At 35.1% G+C, this 17,658-nt stretch overlaps 4 protein-coding genes across 4 annotated transcripts; 1 reads left to right on the top strand and 3 right to left on the bottom strand.

Moving 5' to 3' along the window:
- Positions 1–439: 439 nt before the first annotated feature.
- LOC8285307 (major pollen allergen Ole e 1) lies at positions 440–2,272 on the bottom strand. Its single transcript, XM_002512851.4, has 2 exons — positions 1,333–2,272; positions 440–1,229 (listed from the first exon to the last, which is right to left on the bottom strand). The coding sequence occupies exons 1-2, from the start codon at positions 1,493–1,495 to the stop codon at positions 895–897; spliced, it is 498 nt and encodes a 165-aa protein (XP_002512897.1). The 5' UTR covers positions 1,496–2,272; the 3' UTR covers positions 440–894.
- Positions 2,273–5,636: 3,364 nt separating this feature from the next.
- On the top strand, positions 5,637–8,334 carry LOC8285306 (GRAS family protein RAM1). Its single transcript, XM_002512850.4, has 2 exons — positions 5,637–6,702; positions 6,991–8,334. Exons 1-2 carry the CDS (start codon positions 5,764–5,766, stop codon positions 8,110–8,112), a joined length of 2,061 nt encoding a protein of 686 aa, XP_002512896.1. The 5' UTR covers positions 5,637–5,763; the 3' UTR covers positions 8,113–8,334.
- Positions 8,335–8,739: 405 nt separating this feature from the next.
- On the bottom strand, positions 8,740–13,706 carry LOC8285305 (membrane-anchored ubiquitin-fold protein 4). Its single transcript, XM_002512849.4, has 4 exons — positions 13,294–13,706; positions 12,893–13,130; positions 9,373–9,543; positions 8,740–9,080 (listed from the first exon to the last, which is right to left on the bottom strand). Exons 2-4 carry the CDS (start codon positions 13,020–13,022, stop codon positions 9,025–9,027), a joined length of 357 nt encoding a protein of 118 aa, XP_002512895.1. The 5' UTR covers positions 13,023–13,130; positions 13,294–13,706; the 3' UTR covers positions 8,740–9,024.
- A 2,833-nt stretch (positions 13,707–16,539) lies between these two features.
- Positions 16,540–17,431, bottom strand: LOC125370823 (glutaredoxin-C1-like). The gene has a single exon (XM_048377677.1). The coding sequence runs from the start codon at positions 17,273–17,275 to the stop codon at positions 16,889–16,891; it is 387 nt and encodes a 128-aa protein (XP_048233634.1). The 5' UTR covers positions 17,276–17,431; the 3' UTR covers positions 16,540–16,888.
- Between the last annotated feature and the right edge of the window lie 227 nt (positions 17,432–17,658).

The following is a 17,658-nucleotide window of genomic DNA, read 5'->3' as shown; positions in this document are numbered from 1 at the left end:
GCGCATTTGCATCCTTGCCAGAAAGTTCACCAGTACAAAAAGTTGAACATATTAAAGTTACAGGAAACAGGGAAGTGATGGATGGACTTGAATGACATAAGAAGAAATAATGAAAAGTTAATAGCAGCTTTAGATTTTTTTCTAAGAGATGGTCCTAACCCAGGTGGAATGGAGCAAAAGAAAGCTTATCGGTCGGCCCAATTAGTTTAGGATTAAGGTTCAGTCGACTAACTACTAAAATTTCTTTGCATTTCTGTTCTCCAAAATTCACATTTTAGTCCCTCTGCTTCAAATCTTTTAAAGTCTGTCAAAAGTTTCAAATTTTGTAATGGTATGCAGCAGTATTACGGTAAGGACTTCAAGTGCATATCTTTAGCAACATGAACTCAAGTGTTAGTTTTAGTAGACAGTAGGTGTTTCTCATGATTCTCCTACAGACTAACATAACGTGTCGCTTTTGGATTTATATGATTCTCAAAATGATCAAAACTTCGTCACTGTAGGCAATGCTTTTAAGTGCTAGCATACTTTTTATCTAAATTACATTTTTTACAAAGAGGAGACATACACTATTATACACACACAGTGGCATAAACCTAGCTGACCTGAACTTTAAAGTTCACAAATCTTTAGTATAAGCTTGAACAAGCCAACATAATGAATAGAAGGAAACTAATAACTAGCTCCCGAGGTGTACTGCATGCCTCGGATTGTGTGCAGGGTAGGAAATGGTGAAAACTGTGATTGAGTTGGGCAATGGGAAGTTTACTTATTTCGAGGGATCGTATTGAAGGAACGGAAGGGCAACTAAAGAGAAAGGTGGACATTTTATTTAGACAAAAGAAAGCCATATATAAGTGATATAAGGTGGAGAAAACTTGAGAACTCTTCTTCTTAGTTTCCGCATAGCGCAAGGTCGGTCTTGGATGGTCTGTAATTCATTGCATTAAGGCTATAGATGCAGAGATTAGCTCGTCTGGCTTTGATTGATATCTGATCTGATGTGGATTTGTATCCAGGAACATTGCATGATTTAGATGAACTCCACATTAAGGTTGCCTCACAGGATGATTCAATTGCTGCTTCTGCACATGCAATCCCATCAACAGACGGTATTTCCAACTTGTAAACTCCATACCTATTTGTTGTTCTGTTTACTGAGAAAGATACTTGTTCTTTGACTTTTGGTGAGCTGGCTTTGAACTTGCAGTCTATTTTAACTCCTGCACCTGCTTGAAGATTTTATACACATTAGATACACACAAGTATTTTATGCAAAGCTCCCCTGAAAATACCTAATAAAATCTTGAAACAATTTGTGAATTGTTGGACCTGGTAAGAAGTAGCTGTGTCTGGTGAAGCTGTTGTTGGAGCAGATGTCACAATAGACAAAACCCATTACAGTGATATGGGCATTTGTTTTAGCCGGCTCGACTTTTAAAGATATTGTTTTGATGAATAAAGATGAGAGAATGAAGAGAATTAGCGGATTCATGGCAGCAAAAGTTTGAGAGAAAGGGGAAAAAGAGCTTCAGATAGGCAACTCTATGAACAGTTGGATTTTAGTGAATACCAATCAAAGAATTATCATATAGTTGAAGATGAGTTATTGTTGTAGAGGATAAGTAGCATGAGAGTTGGTGGAGATCCAACTGTAAACAAAAGCTGAAGAAATTTATCTTCTACAAAAGAAACAAAGACATGTGAATGTCATTTGGCTTATGTGAAGTTAGATGTGTAGGAAAGAGAAAGAGAGAGAAAGCTCTTAGGTGGGGAAGAGTATCTTCTTTTTTCAGGATTTTCTGACGTGGGGCTTGTTGGCTCAGAAGGGAAGTGTTAGGCTTTTATAGAGTCCTGAATTGGAGGTTAAAATAGGAGAGAGAGGAAAAAGATTACATGAAAGGGAGATTAGACCTTTGTTTCTTGACTTAAACCTCCTTGCAACCATAGATTGCAAATTAAAGGCCGAATTAATACTCATTATGTGATGTTTAAATGTAAAGTGCTGTTAAATTTTAACCAAAAAGATTCATTCTTTGAATTTATTGCACATGGTGTGGGAGTAAATAGTCGAAGATAAGGCAGTGAAGAAGATGAGGGCTATTAACTTGCTGGATATGGACTGTTCATGGTGTTCATGTGAGCTCTTTAAATGGCAGGCAGGAAAAGCATCAGAAGAGTTGCCATGAAAGAGTAATTTCACTGTACTAAATAAAGGGTATACCAATGGGTTTGTGCACAATTTGAACTACATACAAAATCAAATACATTGAAAGAAGAGAAGAGGATATTATGCAGTTTATAAACTTACCTTGCTTCTCTTTGTAGTTTTAGCTTTTGCTCTTCCTTCCAGGTATTGAGAAGCACTGGTTGGTAGAGCTTGTGGAAAGAAAAAAAAATTAAGGATACAGATAAATGTTCTATTCCTTCTCCCTTGTACTAACCAAACCATAATGAAATGAAATGGGATGTTATGGCAACTGACCCCTTTTATGATTTGTTGTAGAAGTTGAAAAAGGCAGTAGAAATGTGTAACCTTGACTATCAATTTCTTTTCCCTAATAGGAGGCCCAATGGGCCTTGGTTAATATTTTGTAAATATTCTTCCTATTTCCATTGAGGTACATTGGGTTAACAAATTTTACTTGGAGGTAACAGTACTTTAGGATTGAAAGAAGGAATGATAATAATAATAATAATAATAATCATAATGGCAGTTGCAGCTATCCTCTGAGTTGGGCAGGAAATTTAATTCAATTGAATTCTGTTCAGTCAATTCTATATATTATTCAGAAGAATCACAGCTGGAGGGCATTTTGAAAGAAAGTAACATAGTTTTGCAGGAATTCAGTTTAATTGAAATCATACTCATAATTTATTATGGATTTCAGTTGATTTTACAAATGGGCTATAAACGACTACTAGGTTCTGAAAATCATTCTTCCTAAGCCCAAGCAATCAATTGATTCGAGTCAGACAGCCTATAACCCATTGGCCCTTTCTTCTTCTTCTTCTTCTTCTTCGTTCTTTTGTTTTCCCCTTTCTTTTCTGTAGAATCTTTATTCTCTCATTTTTAATCGTGTCTATAATTAAATGCTTTGAATTATAAGAATAACAATGACTTTCAGATGAGCATGCTGATTTGTGTTAGGGATTTAGAGAGAGATTTCTCCTTTCTGTAAGACTAACAAGTGTTATGTTAATAACAAACCCAATTTCTTCTCCCATTTTCCTTTTGTGCATTGGGAGATTATTGGCATGTGCAGAGCTGCAAATGACACAGGTTCATTCAACTCGAGTAGATGTGACTAAATTAGAAATTCAATAGTTAAAAAAAATTAAAAATAAGATAAATTTTAATAACTAAATATAAAGTTTAGTCACCTCTGGCTCAGAATAAGAATCTAGAAAGCATATATGAGTCTCGAAATATAGAGAATGTAAGTAAGTAGTTTTAGAAAGCCTTGACTTGGCCATGAATAACAAACAGTCCCTCCCAGAAACATATAATAATATACTCACAGTTTACTGTTTCAAAGATGGCTTATTATAATTCACTTGTTCTCTCGGATCTACACAGGAAAATAACTAATGCTTAATTTGTTCTCTCCCTTGCAAACAAATCATAAAACAACTTCATTGTCGTTCTCTTAGGATGATATCAACTGACACAGTCCTGTGTTAGTGAATTTTGTTGTTCCTAATGTAACAGTGAAACCGGGAGAGGAGGAGTGAGCAGGAAAGCTTAAGGGAAGTCTTTTGCCCCTCATCCAACCCCATTGCCAACTTCAATGAGATTATAGTATACGGTTATTTCAAGAAACAAAAAAAAAAAAAAAAGATATAGCTTAACTAGTTATTATGTTTCTTGAATAATTCTAGCGTTTTGCCTGGTCAAGATCTGCTTACGTAAAAAAAGTATTCAAAATCTTGCTTTGAATTAAAGATTAAGCAATTGAATGATATCTGCATAGTGGAGACAGAGGAGAGAGATTTCCTTTGAATTCAGTAAAGATAGGTGGTGGCAAATAAGACAAGAAAAAACTCTTATTTGGTAATGGAATTTATATACAAAATTCATTATCGAAATATATTTATTAGTTTCATGATATAATATATTGTTTATCAGGATTTATAGTCGGAGGTTGAAGTAAGAATTTTTCTAAAAGAAGAGAGAGAGAGAGAGAAAGAGAAAAGGGAAACTATAGATGATTCTGCTTGACCAGATATGGTTGTCCTGAAATGAAGATGTTTCCATGGCTGGGGCATGATGCGATTGTAGGCTCAATAGCTAGGATGATGGCACATGGGAATTAGGTATAATATTTCTTGGTATGAAGAAGATACAGCGTTTCATATATATGTAATGTAAGAGATGACAGAAATGATTAAGGGGGTACGTATTACGTATTGAAAGAGATGCCGCCTAGGAGAAAACTGGGTTACGGACAAGCACTTCATTCCTTTGGCAAATCCAAGGTGTAGGCGGCGCCACCGACGCCAAATCCGACGACCTTGCCTATGTCTCCTTTTTTGTCTTCTTTTTTCGCCTCTCTCTCTTGTTACACTGGACTTCACTTGTGAATATTAACTTAATTGCCCTTTTTATTTAATCAAATGAATCCACATTAAAACATTACTAATTGGTAGTAACCATTTTTTCATTATTTTTTAACGTAATCATGTAAATATGCTTTCTTCTTTGATGAGCAAAAACAATGATGCCCTACTTTATGAAAGATTATATTGTGATTTTGCACTGTGAGATATCAGATCAATTATAAACTTACATGCATTAATAAATAAAAACAAAAGACCCTCCTATATCACAATTCATATGCAATTGATTTGTCATTTCTTGATACGGAGTGATAATTTTACTGTATAATTTCTCTTATTTTACATTGATAATAAACAAACTGCTAAAAATAGTTGATGCAATATGAAACCCATTGGATTAACTAATACCATTTTTATTTTCACCATTGACAAGAAGTAGTACAAAACCAATATACTAGGATTATGATTTTTCTTTCATTGGGTACTTTTCTAAAAAGGAGTTGAGTGCCAGAAGTTGAAATATTTATCCCTTACATTAGTAAATGAGCACAAAGGTGAAAAGGAAAGAGCATCAAAACTGCAAAACTCCTTGTTAGTGCAAAATGACAAGTTCTGATCCATTTTGTCCTTGTATATCAAAATTCTTCAAGTCCTTTTCACAACCTCATGCATTGTTGAACTCCTTGTCTTATTATTTGATATATTTTAATGCCCTTTATGCAAGTTTCCCATTAACAAAACCTCCATTTCCCAAGCTTCACAATTTCCTTGTTATCAACTGGGCCGGCCCAAGGAAAGTGGGGCCTGTCAGGAATTTGTCATTTAATGGAAGCACAAGCTTTTCCCAAGTATAGTTACAAATAGGGTTAAAACATGTTTACCCAAAATGACAAAATTAATCCTCTAGGAAACAGCTAAACCTTGATTAGCAACTTTGCAATGGTGATAAATTGGAGGTGTTTAATCACAACATACCAATCAAGTACTATCAGATCTACATTTTGTCTCTTTCTATTTCTTTTTCAAAGACAAACTGGACAAAAAGACAAGTCCCTTCAAGTCTCTAATTAACTTCTCTCTATAGTAGTTCTTTTCCCAACACTAATAACACATTTCTCAGATGTTAAAGCATTACTAAAGCACACTTGCACCACTTGGTTTGCTTGCTCTTGAGAAAACAATATAAGGGTACTTAGAAAAGGAATGATTAATTCTCTTTCTGGTTGCATGGGATCTGTCAAGAGTATGAGTAATTCGTCATGCACCAAGACTCATCAACCTACTTCTGCTAATGGGTCATCATCAGTTTTTGAATCCAAGAGAACTACTTTATCTTCTGACTTGGAACACACTAGCTTAACCCCACCAAGCCTTAGCTTTCCTGCTGTGAAATTTGAGCTGGATGGAGATGTTGAAGTCCAGTCACCGGATAGTTCATTATGGGAGACATTTTTCTCTGATCATTCGGATTCAGATTTCATGATATTATCTCCTGTAAGGAACTTGCCATCACCACAAACTTCAACCTGCAATTACAACCATGTGCATGCGATGCAAGGACAGAGTTTTTCAGGTTGTTCTCCTCCTCGTCATTTGTATCAGCTTGGTTCTTTTAGTAGCAGCCATAAAGGGAAAGGACAGAGTCCACTCCACAGAGTATTTAACTCTCCAAATAACCAATATATGCAAATTGAGAGCCTTTCTTCTTTGCCTGGTATTGAGGATTTTTTGGATGATTATCAAAGAGACGGACTTGTTGGAGGTTACCAACCAACTAGGTTGTCTTCTGGTACTGGAAATTCAGCATCATCGGAACTGTTTGATATGCAAACAGCAGCAGGTCCTCCATTGTTGGATTGCTTGTCTATGCCAAGTTCGTCCGTGTTTGGTGGATCGGTGAGTGAAACATCACCAAGTGGCTCTCAACTTGCACAGGATAGAGATATTTATCATATGGAATCTCTGAGAAATGCACCGCCATTATCACAACAACTTCAACAAGAACAGCAGGAGAACCAACGGCAACCACCACCATCAACAACTCCACCTCCTCCTCCACCGGTAGCAACAACACCTCCGGAGCGACAACAGCAGAATCTTAACCCTAGCTTGATGGTACCTCTCCCTATTGGTCCTGAGCAGGTAAAAACTTCTACCTACCTGTCTGGTTTAATATGCATAAATTCTTTTGTTCCTTTAGTACATCAGGATTTGGACCTGATCTCCTATGACATAAATCTGATGATTTAATAAGCATATTTCCAACTTGTTTGGTACAAGAAGCCTGAACTCTGACCAGGCTTTCAGCCCTGGTCGGTATAGCAACATAGTTATCTTTCAATACAATTAATATTATGTTTTTCCTTAATCTTTTATCATGGTTATCTGTTAAGCATAATTAATCTTAAATTCATGTATATGTTTTAATAGGAACAAGATAGTGGACTTCAACTAGTGCACCTCCTTCTTGCTTGTGCTGAAGCCGTAGCCAAAGAGGACTACATGTTAGCACGAAAATATCTCCACCACCTCAATCGAGTGGTAACACCTCTTGGCGACTCTATGCAACGAGTAGCATCCTGCTTCACTGAAGCTCTAAGTGCTAGGCTAGCTGCAACACTTACAACACAACCGAGTAACACCGCTCCAAAACCCTACTCTTCTTACCCTTCAAACTCCATGGAAATTCTCAAAATCTACCAAATTGTTTACCAAGCTTGCCCGTATATAAAATTCGCTCATTTCACTGCTAATCAAGCCATTTTCGAGGCTTTTGAAGCAGAAGAACGTGTTCATGTTATTGATCTAGACATCCTCCAAGGCTATCAATGGCCAGCTTTCATGCAAGCCCTAGCAGCTAGACCTGGTGGAGCTCCATTTCTGCGGATAACCGGAGTAGGATCCTGCATAGAAAGTGTAAGAGAGACCGGCCGGTGCTTAACAGAATTAGCTCATTCTCTTCATGTTCCTTTCGAGTTTCATCCAGTAGCTGAAGAACTTGAAGACCTAAAACCCCACATGTTCAACAGAAGAGTCGGTGAGGCTCTAGCTGTAAACTCCGTTAACAGGCTCCATCATGTGCCTGGAAACTGCCTACCGAATCTCTTAGCCATGATTCGTGACCAAGCACCAAACATAGTGACAATAGTTGAAAAAGAAGCAAGTCACAATGGGCCATACTTCTTGGGTAGATTTCTTGAGGCATTGCACTATTATTCAGCAATTTTTGACTCACTAGATGCAACTTTTCCACCAGATTCTACACAGAGAGCGAAAGTGGAGCAGTACATATTTGCTCCAGAGATAAGGAACATAGTGGCGTGTGAAGGGCCAGAGAGAACAGAGAGGCATGAAAGGCTGGAGAAATGGAGGAAGTTAATGGAAGGAAAAGGGTTTAAAGGGGTGCCATTGAGTGCAAATGCAGTGACTCAATCTAAGATACTGTTGGGTTTGTATTCTTGTGATGGGTACAGATTGACAGAAGATAAAGGTTGCTTGCTTTTAGGGTGGCAAGATAGAGCGATACTTGCTGCTTCTGCATGGCGATGCTGATGATGATAATCTTCTAATTTCCCTTTCTTTTTCTTTTTTCTTTCCTTAATTGTTACGTGTATGTTAGATTCTTGGGGGCCTCTTTTGTTCGTTTATCGTTTTTTTTTTCTTTCAAAAAATTCCTGTCGTTGATAACCGTACAAGAAAAACAATACAAGTGCCAAGAAAGGCAAGTAGGGGCGAAGGAAGATGATGGGCCTGTTTGCTTTTGTAGAAAAATGATGCCAGAATTAATTTATTTATTTACTAGCTAGCTTTTTCTTTGAATTATCGGGTAAAGTAATTGAGCTATTGCGTACAGGATCCAGCTTTACAAAGATTAACTTCCGACTTAAACTGTCAGCTTCTCAAGATGAGTTTGCGGTCACTGGTCAGATAAACAATTACTACTCTTTTATTTCCTTTCAGATCATACATCCAAGCAAGCAACACCACACACCTGCTGCTAGGTAGAGTCTTGTTCATTTAGATCATAACTGCTATAGGAAATGGGGCTTAAATATATTACATGTTGATCAATTAGAGCAAATCTATTTCAAAGATCAAGTATTTCCTGTTGGTAATCACGACGATGGCAGTTATAATATGTTGTCCAGTAATGATATGCCCAAATGTCCAACCAAAGCCTTGTATAATTAAGAGAATAATATTAATAATAATAATTGATATAAATTATTATAAAACAAGACTGCAGCTATAGAAATACAGGAACACGCATTTTATAGAACACAAATACATCATTACCAGGACATTGTTAACAGAGGAATGCCCTCAGACTAACACGTGGCCACTGAGAGATGGCACCATTTCACAAATTATTATCGTTTCCAGCAGCAGCCAAAATACATGGCCATGAGATCCTAGCAGCATCAATGCAACCTCGCAAGCTTCAACCTGAATCGACAACTTCTCTTACAATATGGAACACGAACAGAACTTTTTCCTTGGCACCTCGTCCACTTTTTTCTCTGTTTCAACAAATAAAACAAGTCCCTTCAATTGAAATCAAAACATATTTACAGGGTCGAGTCTTGTTGCAAATTGGAGCTTTCATCTAGTGCAGGCTGAGATTTCAATTATAAGTGTTCGAGAGAATGTTGATTGGATATGGATGCGAACAATATTATAAGATCACTCTTTAATATAGTCTATGGTAAAGCAGCATGACTACATGAGCTTCACAATTGTCAAAATAAGAAGCATTATGAACAAAGGCACAAAATGGGCATATGCTACTGCAAAATGCGTATAAAAAGATACCTGTTTTTGCTTTTGCTAAAGTTGGCTGCACAACGACATGCATAGTGATAACCCCTTTTGGAAGCTCCCCAAAAGGAACCCTACACTGACCAACAGTCTTGTTGTTTTCTAAAATTTTCCCAGCATTTATAAGTTTAATGTCATTTGCTGCCTTGGGAGCAATTCTCTTATCTGAAAAAGTTTCAATTTCCTATTAGCAAATAGAATATAGAATCCAAAGCAGATAACAGTGTTGCTACAACTTTTATCATCTCAGAAACATGATTATCTAAAAGCCAAATAGAAGAAAAAGGAAATTGAAAATGAGTCCAGTTAAGAAAGATAAAAAGAGTCATAAAAACTTCCAAAAAATGTTCCGGAAATGTAAAAGCCCACCAACACCAAAATCATATCATGCAAGAAAAGAAAAGCAGCAGCATTTAACTTGAGGACAAATCCAAATTTCGGAATATCCTAGCCCAATAAAGGAAAAAGCAAATGAAGGAAGAAAGCAAGCCTTTCAATTTCACATCATTAGCAAAATCAAATGTCTATTCTCCTACCCATTGGCAATAAGAACTATGCCTAGGGCCAGCTTGGCATTACTTTTTCTCCCTACTTTTGGTTTTTTTTATTTCTTTCTTATTTTCATATTTTATCTCTAATTGCTTTTCGGAATCCAACTTAGTTTTAACCATGCTTTCCCTAAATACAGGTTCCAGAAACAGAAACAATAAAAAAAAATTATAAAAAATTGTCACACATTTGAAGGCAATGTCAAACTGGCCCTTAGAGTTCTAGTTATGTTCCCATGGATATTTGAAGACAATGTCACACATGGCTAGACATTGCCTTCTTACCACAAAAACGTTTACATATGTAATCAAACATGTAGAGGTAAGGTTAAGATTAAAATTAGCAAGACAATCAAACCATGTTTTGAGCATTGAATGAAAACCCACAGTTGACGTTCCCCTCCATCTGCTCCTCCCTGCCCCACCCCACACCCCCAATCCCCTTGTCAAAACCATACGATTACTGTAATAAAAAAAGGTATAGCAAGTCTGTTAGGCATACTGCTAACACCGCATAAAATTATGTCCTTTATCATTTACATTGCTGAAACAATATATTCCCTCCACCAAAGACAAGATTCTAGATTCCCTTTCCCAAATGCACATAAACAATGAACCATGGTGGTGGAGGTGTGTGTCTGTGCTGGGGAAGGAGGGCTCTTCTCTTATACCATATACAACACCCTTTTGACGACTCTCCAACCTTTTTTTCCCAAAAAGGTTGAATACTTGGGCATGGAGATATAAAAAATCGTACCAACCGGTGCTCACAAACCTTGGCAGCTTTTAGGTTTATCACCTTAACAACTCAAATAACATCCATTGCAGAGCCATTATAATCCAAACTATGAACTAGAAGGATTCATCTTCTTCAATTACCAACACCATGGGAATCTGGGTACAGGAAAAAAGTTGAATCATACACAACCCAAACATGTGACAGATGCCAAGTTTTTTGGTATTTACTAGGATTTGTGATGGGTATATTTGCAGGAAAAAATTTGGCAAAACTGTACAAGTACCCTCACCTTTTCCCAAACCCATGACATCAGCATAACTGCAGGGAGCCCATGCTGATATGCCTCTCATGCTTTCTTGATGCAAGAGCCTTGCCCACTAGAATAACAATAGTCTCAAGAGGGAACAAAGAACCACCTTTCACTTGAACTTTTAGTCATGATTAAAACCATCATTTTAGGAGAGAGTAAAGTTCATTTGCAAATAAAAGATTTACAGGAAAATTTTGTTCATGTACAAAAGCACACAGAATAAAGCATATTTTGAATATTTCAGATTGAAGCTATCGAAAAGAAGCTTGTCTGCCAGAAATTATTTAGACAAACATATAAATGTGGATGATAAGCAAAGTGAACACCAAATAAATGTGCTCCAGAACTAACATTAGGCATTTAACAATTTCTTAAATTTCAAACGAGAGCTCTAATACTTAAAAATTATAATAACTTGAGTGGAAAACAGAATTGAAACTGAGAGCATAGAAGAAATCTTGATTATTCTCATATTATTTAGATGAGGGTCCATGCTACTGAATGTTATTTAAAATCCAATCCATAAATGAAAGACAAATTGATAAAATATTGTTGATGGAAAGAATCTAAAGTGGTCTGCAAATCTCAACTTGTGGCAAACAAAGGTAGCATTGTCTCTTTCTACAGAACTTGTCCTTTATACTTGAGAAAGAAAAAGGAAAACCGAAAATAAAAAAGCTACCCATTCCAGAAGATACATTCATCATTCAAAATTTCCAACTATAGTTTTAATACATTAAAAGAGATAAAGCAGCGGTTATCCCATTATCTACCAATCTATTCTCAGGAGCTATCCTGATCTAGGATTCCAAGCTGATAATAAGGAAGAGGAAAGGAATGTTTGAAAATAACAGGTGGAAAGAGATATCAAAATGGAAACTTCTCACATATACTTGGGGAATAAAACAGCCTGCAGAAAGGGATAAGCAAGTAGACAGAAAAGATGGCCAAGTGGGGATGAAGATACAAAACTACTGAAGATAATTTATAACAGCTAATGTTTGGAAAACCTACTATATGCATGAGAGAAAGCATTGTTGCATTGGGGAGAACATTGGGAAAAAGTTTATGCTCCATGGTATGCATAAAACAGTAAATTTAATAGTAAAAATATTTCCAACAGCAAATGCAACTTCACAACATTTATGGGTTTCCCATTTATATGATGTATGTATATTCAAAATCCATCCATTTATAAACCCCAAATAATTTTGCCAACACATTTGTTAGCAGTATAAACCAACCAATATAAAAGCAAAAGAATGAGGCCATATTAACTAGAGATTAGCCAATCTGCAGTAATACCATCTAGTTTCAGAGAAAATTGACAGGCAAAGCCCAAGTACAATGATGACGGTGGTGATAAAGAATCGGAAATCAGGATAATAGGAAAACATAGTTAAAAACGAATTAACAGGAGAAAAGGTAACAAGAGAGTTGAAGAGTAAAACAGATAGCATCTCCTGACATGTCTGAAATGTCAGCAACGCATCATCATTTGAGAATTCCATATTTTCAACATTGACCACCCTAGCAAACCTATACCGATTTCATCAAGAATTTACAAAGATGTGAGGAAGTAATCCTATAGCTTCAATACCATGTCCAGGCGGAAGGAACATCAAGAATTCACAAAGATGTCAGGCAGTAATCTATAGCTTCAATACCATGTCCAGACACAAGGTACATGCCCAACGCATATATTCTAGTATCGTTGGAACTATTATAGACCCAGTCCGTCCAATTCAAACAACTAAGCAAATATATCACTCGAAGGCTTCCAAAAAGAAACTGTCCCTTTTCCAAATCAATTAATGCAAAAAAATATATGAAATTCACGACTCTAATTAAACAACACTCAGTATATCAGATAACAAATTCCAGTAAACAGAAAAAAGAGAGAACGAGAATCCAAACCTTTAGGCCACTCAGTAACAATTCTCTCCTTAAGCATACCCACAGTAGACGCCGGCGAATACCTAAACGGACCTATATCTGTTCCATCATACAATCTAAACTTCAACTCGACAACCTCTTCCTCCGGCATTTCCAACTTCCTTTTCTTTTTCTTTTTCTTTTTTGTTAACACAAAATTCTCAACGACCGCTTCAACTGATCCACCTCAATAATTTTTTTATACCCAATCGCCACTCTCCTACACACAAATTCAAACAAACAAACAAAAATTGAAAATCAACTCTCCACTTCAGTACTCGATTACAATTTGATTTTTCCACCCAAAAAGAAACGCTTTTAAGAGCTAAAACACAATAATCATCAAACATCAAAGTAATCAAAAGAACAAAATTAACAATTACCTGAAGCAAGGGGTTGCAGGTTGTTTTGTCTAGGGTTTATGAGAGCTTAAAAAAAAAAAAAAAAAGAGAGAAACCCTAAGAACAGACCCCGATCTCGACGCTTTATAATTCCTTTTCTTTTTTTGTTTTGGTTTCCAACAGCTGCTTATTAATGCTTCATTTCTTGTTGGCTTTTCAATTTTCTACTCTGCTTTCACAATTCCACAAACTAAAGAAAGCATGAAAGAAAGAGAGACTTCACTTTCTTTTTTTCTTTTCTTTTTAAATTAATTTCAAGAATCTGTCAGTAAATTTTCCCAGTGGTAACTGGTCAAAGAGATGTTGAATTTGCCCCTCTCTCTTTTTTTCTTTTCTTTTTTCGAAAGCTTTGGAGTGCCAAAAGTTCTGTTCCTGTGTTGCAGCTCATGGTTTTAACCATGAAATAGCGGGGAATTAGCTTTTATTTCATTATCGGATCATCACGTGTCGACTTCCTACTGGCTTCCGAGCAGTGTGCGTGTTTGGCACTGACATGTAACTATTGATAAGAAAATACAAAAAAATAAAAATAAAAACTTTTGAAAGGATTAATTGACGCGGACGGAGCGGCGATACGCGGTCAGGACTATAATTATAACTTGATTATTTTTTAACTAGTGAAATGACCTTTACAATATCCGCAGTCGCCTTACCTTTTTTTTAAACAATAACAATTTCAGTCCCATCATATTGAGTAAAATATTTTTTATAGTAATATTCTAACAAATAACCCATATATAAAAGTATAAAATTAGAAATAATAAATTTATTTGTAAAGTTTTATTAAGTTTTTAATTAATTAAATTAATTTAGTTATATTTTTAATTAATAGTTCATTTACTATAAGTCTAATTCTAAAAGTTAAATTACTAACAAAAATTATATTTTTATTATAATTCACATGAAATGTATATAAATTATAAAAATAATATAAAAATATATATATATAAAAATCTCTCTTTTATTCTTAAGTAAAATCACGTAATAAAGAGCGGTGTTCTCTTTAGAAATAGCAACCGTTAAGGTATTCGTTTATTTAAAATACCAAATCCAATTAAAATATATATTTGAGTCGGTCTTAAATTCGTTTAAAAATTTATTTTTATTATCCGAATGTCCAAATCCGATTAAAAGTGCCCATATACTATTAAAATCAAATAAAAACTATTTAATATATATATTTATTAAATAAAATTTTATAAATATTTAAATAGATAACGAGCACCCTACCCGTTAAATATCCCCTTAAAAAATATTCAGGTAATTAAACGGATGGCTACATTTATAATAATTAAATTTTAAAATATATTAACACAAATTATAAAATCTATATGTAGTTTTAAAATAAAATCTTATAATTTAATTTTTTTCATACACATTATATATATCATTTAAATGAGTATTGGGTATCATATAACCATATTCATTTAAATAATCAGATTCATATAACATGTAGCGGATATCCGAATGTTCAAATCTAAATCTAATCCAAACTGACACGTGTATTAAATTTTAATTCTAAAAATTTATTTATAATTGTATGTATTAATTATATTAGAATTCAGTTGGATAGGATACTCAGAATTACTCGGCTGACTACGATTCTCAATTTTCGTATACTTATCATAAAAATAATAAAATTTAAATTTAAAATTTTTCACTCTTAAAAGTAATTTTTTTTTTTTAGCTTAAATTAAGTTTAAAGTTTTATTTTCTGGAATGAAAAAGTTAAGCGATGCATTTAATTAAATGTAATAATAATTCTTTTTCTCAAGAAAAAAATAACTTTCTTTCTATAAAAAAAAATAAGCTTGATTGGTATAAATCTCAATTTCACAGATCATCAAAATATATGCAATCAAAGGAAAAAAAAGAAAAAAAGTGTAACGAGTGGGAATTGAACGTAAGAGAAGAAGTCAATGAAGCAAAGAAACGTGTCTCTCACTTGGTTCCCAACGTGAAAAACAATGTTAAATATCAAAAACAGAGAAATTGAAAAGACTAATTTCCAACTCTCCATTTTTTCTCGAGAATAATTTCCTAGAAAATAAGTGTAATTTGTCACAGTTAAAACAGGTTTCAAAATATTAAATAAAATAAAATTCCATAATTTAAAAAGAAAATGGAAAACAAAGTGTCTATGGCCTTTTAACACATCACGCATGGACTTTCTGAAATTTCACCACTTTTGCCTGGGCCATATTAAGAGGCTTCTATGACAGACCAATAGAAAACAGATTTTATGGGCTTAGTAGACATCCCTTTTATAATGCGGAGAATCAAAACATACATAAACTGTCGATATTCGATTCGATTATATTGAGCATACAATTTCACTATAAAGACGCGTTTGGACAGAGAGAATTCAAAACAAAAATTGTAATGGGAGCATACTTGTCTTATTTGCAAATTAGCATAAATACATTTTCTAAAACCTCATAACCTTTTGTATTTAGTCTATCTACAAAATATTGACGGGCATTACATATAAATATTTTATATTTTAATATTAAAATAAATCTAAAATTAATAAAAATATATTAATGGAATATGAATTTGGTGGTGATTCGGTTGGAGTAGACAAAAGATTTTTTATTCATACACTAGCAAGGAGTATTTTGCGAATTTCAAACATTGCATGTCAAAGCCAAGGAAAAGGGAAGAGGCAAGTGAAAGTGGAGATATTCAAATATGGATTATGGTCCACCATGTACTAAAACCCTTTTTCAGTTGTACGGACGAAGCATCAGTTCATTAAAAAACTGAAATTTTTTCGACAAAAGGCTTCATTTTGTTGCACACTTTTGTCTTCCAATCCGACCCCGAGAATACATCAACTCCACCATGGAAGATTAAAGAAAAAAGCTTCAGGACTGCCCTCTTCTGTCAAGTTAAATCATGTACCGTCAATTCCAAAACGGAGCCCACCACATCAATGTAGGGACAACATGGGACCTACTCTCATCTAGAACGGTCGGTAATTTAAAAATGTAGTAAACTGGTACGATGTTTTCAGAAGCAGGATCACCGGACCTCCATCATCCCATAAATTAATCAGGAAATAATAATAACAATAATAAAAGCTTTTGCATCGCTAAAAGATGGGCTTTAATCCGGCGACTTTTCCGGCCAATCTCCCGAGCTATGTTAACCTATTTAGACAAATAAACACTGTAAAAACTTTGAAGCCAAAACCCACCAACTAGGCTAAGAAATGAAAGCACTGCAAGTTTTAAATACGTAGATATTTTTTCTTCTTTCTTTCTATACAGAGGAGGGAGCAATTACACAATGCAAACCAAAAGACCCATATTTGGAAAAATAGGTCCCAGAAGAAAATAAAAGAAAAAAAACCCAACAAGAAACAGAAAAAGATTAAAACATCAGTCATTAGTAATTGTATTCAAAATGGAGGAGATCTCCGTAGACTCACAAAAACGCCCACTCCTCTTCCTCTGCAGCTTTCTTTTGCTATATAAAGTCTTTCTTCTTTCCTTTTTTTTGAAGAAGTTTTTGCCTCTATCATTTCAAGATGAAAGAAACAGGAGTAATATATAATAGGTAGAGTGACGATATATCAGAGCCAAAGAGCACCGGCCTCTTTGAGAAGAGGAACAAGAGAGCCATTAATATGAGAAGCCATAACTCTATCCATAGCACCAACAAGTTTACCGCCAATAAAAACAACAGGAACAGGAGAAGAAGTACCGAGAAGCCTCATGAGAGCCTTTTCCATTTCTTTCCCTCTGGGGTCTTCGTCAAGCTCATGCACAGTCGGGTTGACTCCCATTCCACAAAATAACCTCTTTATAGCATGGCACATGCAGCATGTACTTATGCTAAATATCACCACTGCATTCTCTGATGCTAGCCTCTCTATTCTTTCCAGCGAGTCACCGTCCATGTTTCTTGGCGGTGCAGCAGCAGGCATATATGACCCCCATGATGACTGCGTTTGATACATCCTTAAAACTGTTTTAAAAAAGGGCTGAATGCCAAGAAATGTGAAGTTGATGCTGTTCGTGATGAAAGTTAATGTTTTGGTAGGAAAGGATTATTAGAGAAGTGGCGGTATTTATAGAAGGGTGGTATGAGGCTGGGCTATTAAGAAATATAGTAATAATAATATTCAGTGAATGGAAGGGATAGTTTTGGAATAAAGAAAGATGGACTGTCATGTAGGCGTCAGCCACTCAACGCATGCTAAAGAAAGAAAGAGAGAGATTTTTGTTAAGGAAAGCTTTTCTTTATAAGCTTTATGATCTTTGTCATCTTGCACTTCAACACTCACTTTCCAGTTTCCACCCAAAATTACAGGAAACAATGAAAACTCTTTTTTCTTTTTCT

The sequence above is a fragment of the Ricinus communis genome, chromosome 8, assembly GCF_019578655.1.
Source record: "Ricinus communis isolate WT05 ecotype wild-type chromosome 8, ASM1957865v1, whole genome shotgun sequence".
In the NCBI taxonomy this organism is placed as follows: Eukaryota; Viridiplantae; Streptophyta; class Magnoliopsida; order Malpighiales; family Euphorbiaceae; genus Ricinus; species Ricinus communis.
Note: the sequence above shows the minus strand (reverse complement) of the source record. Positions and strands in the feature narration are given on the sequence as shown.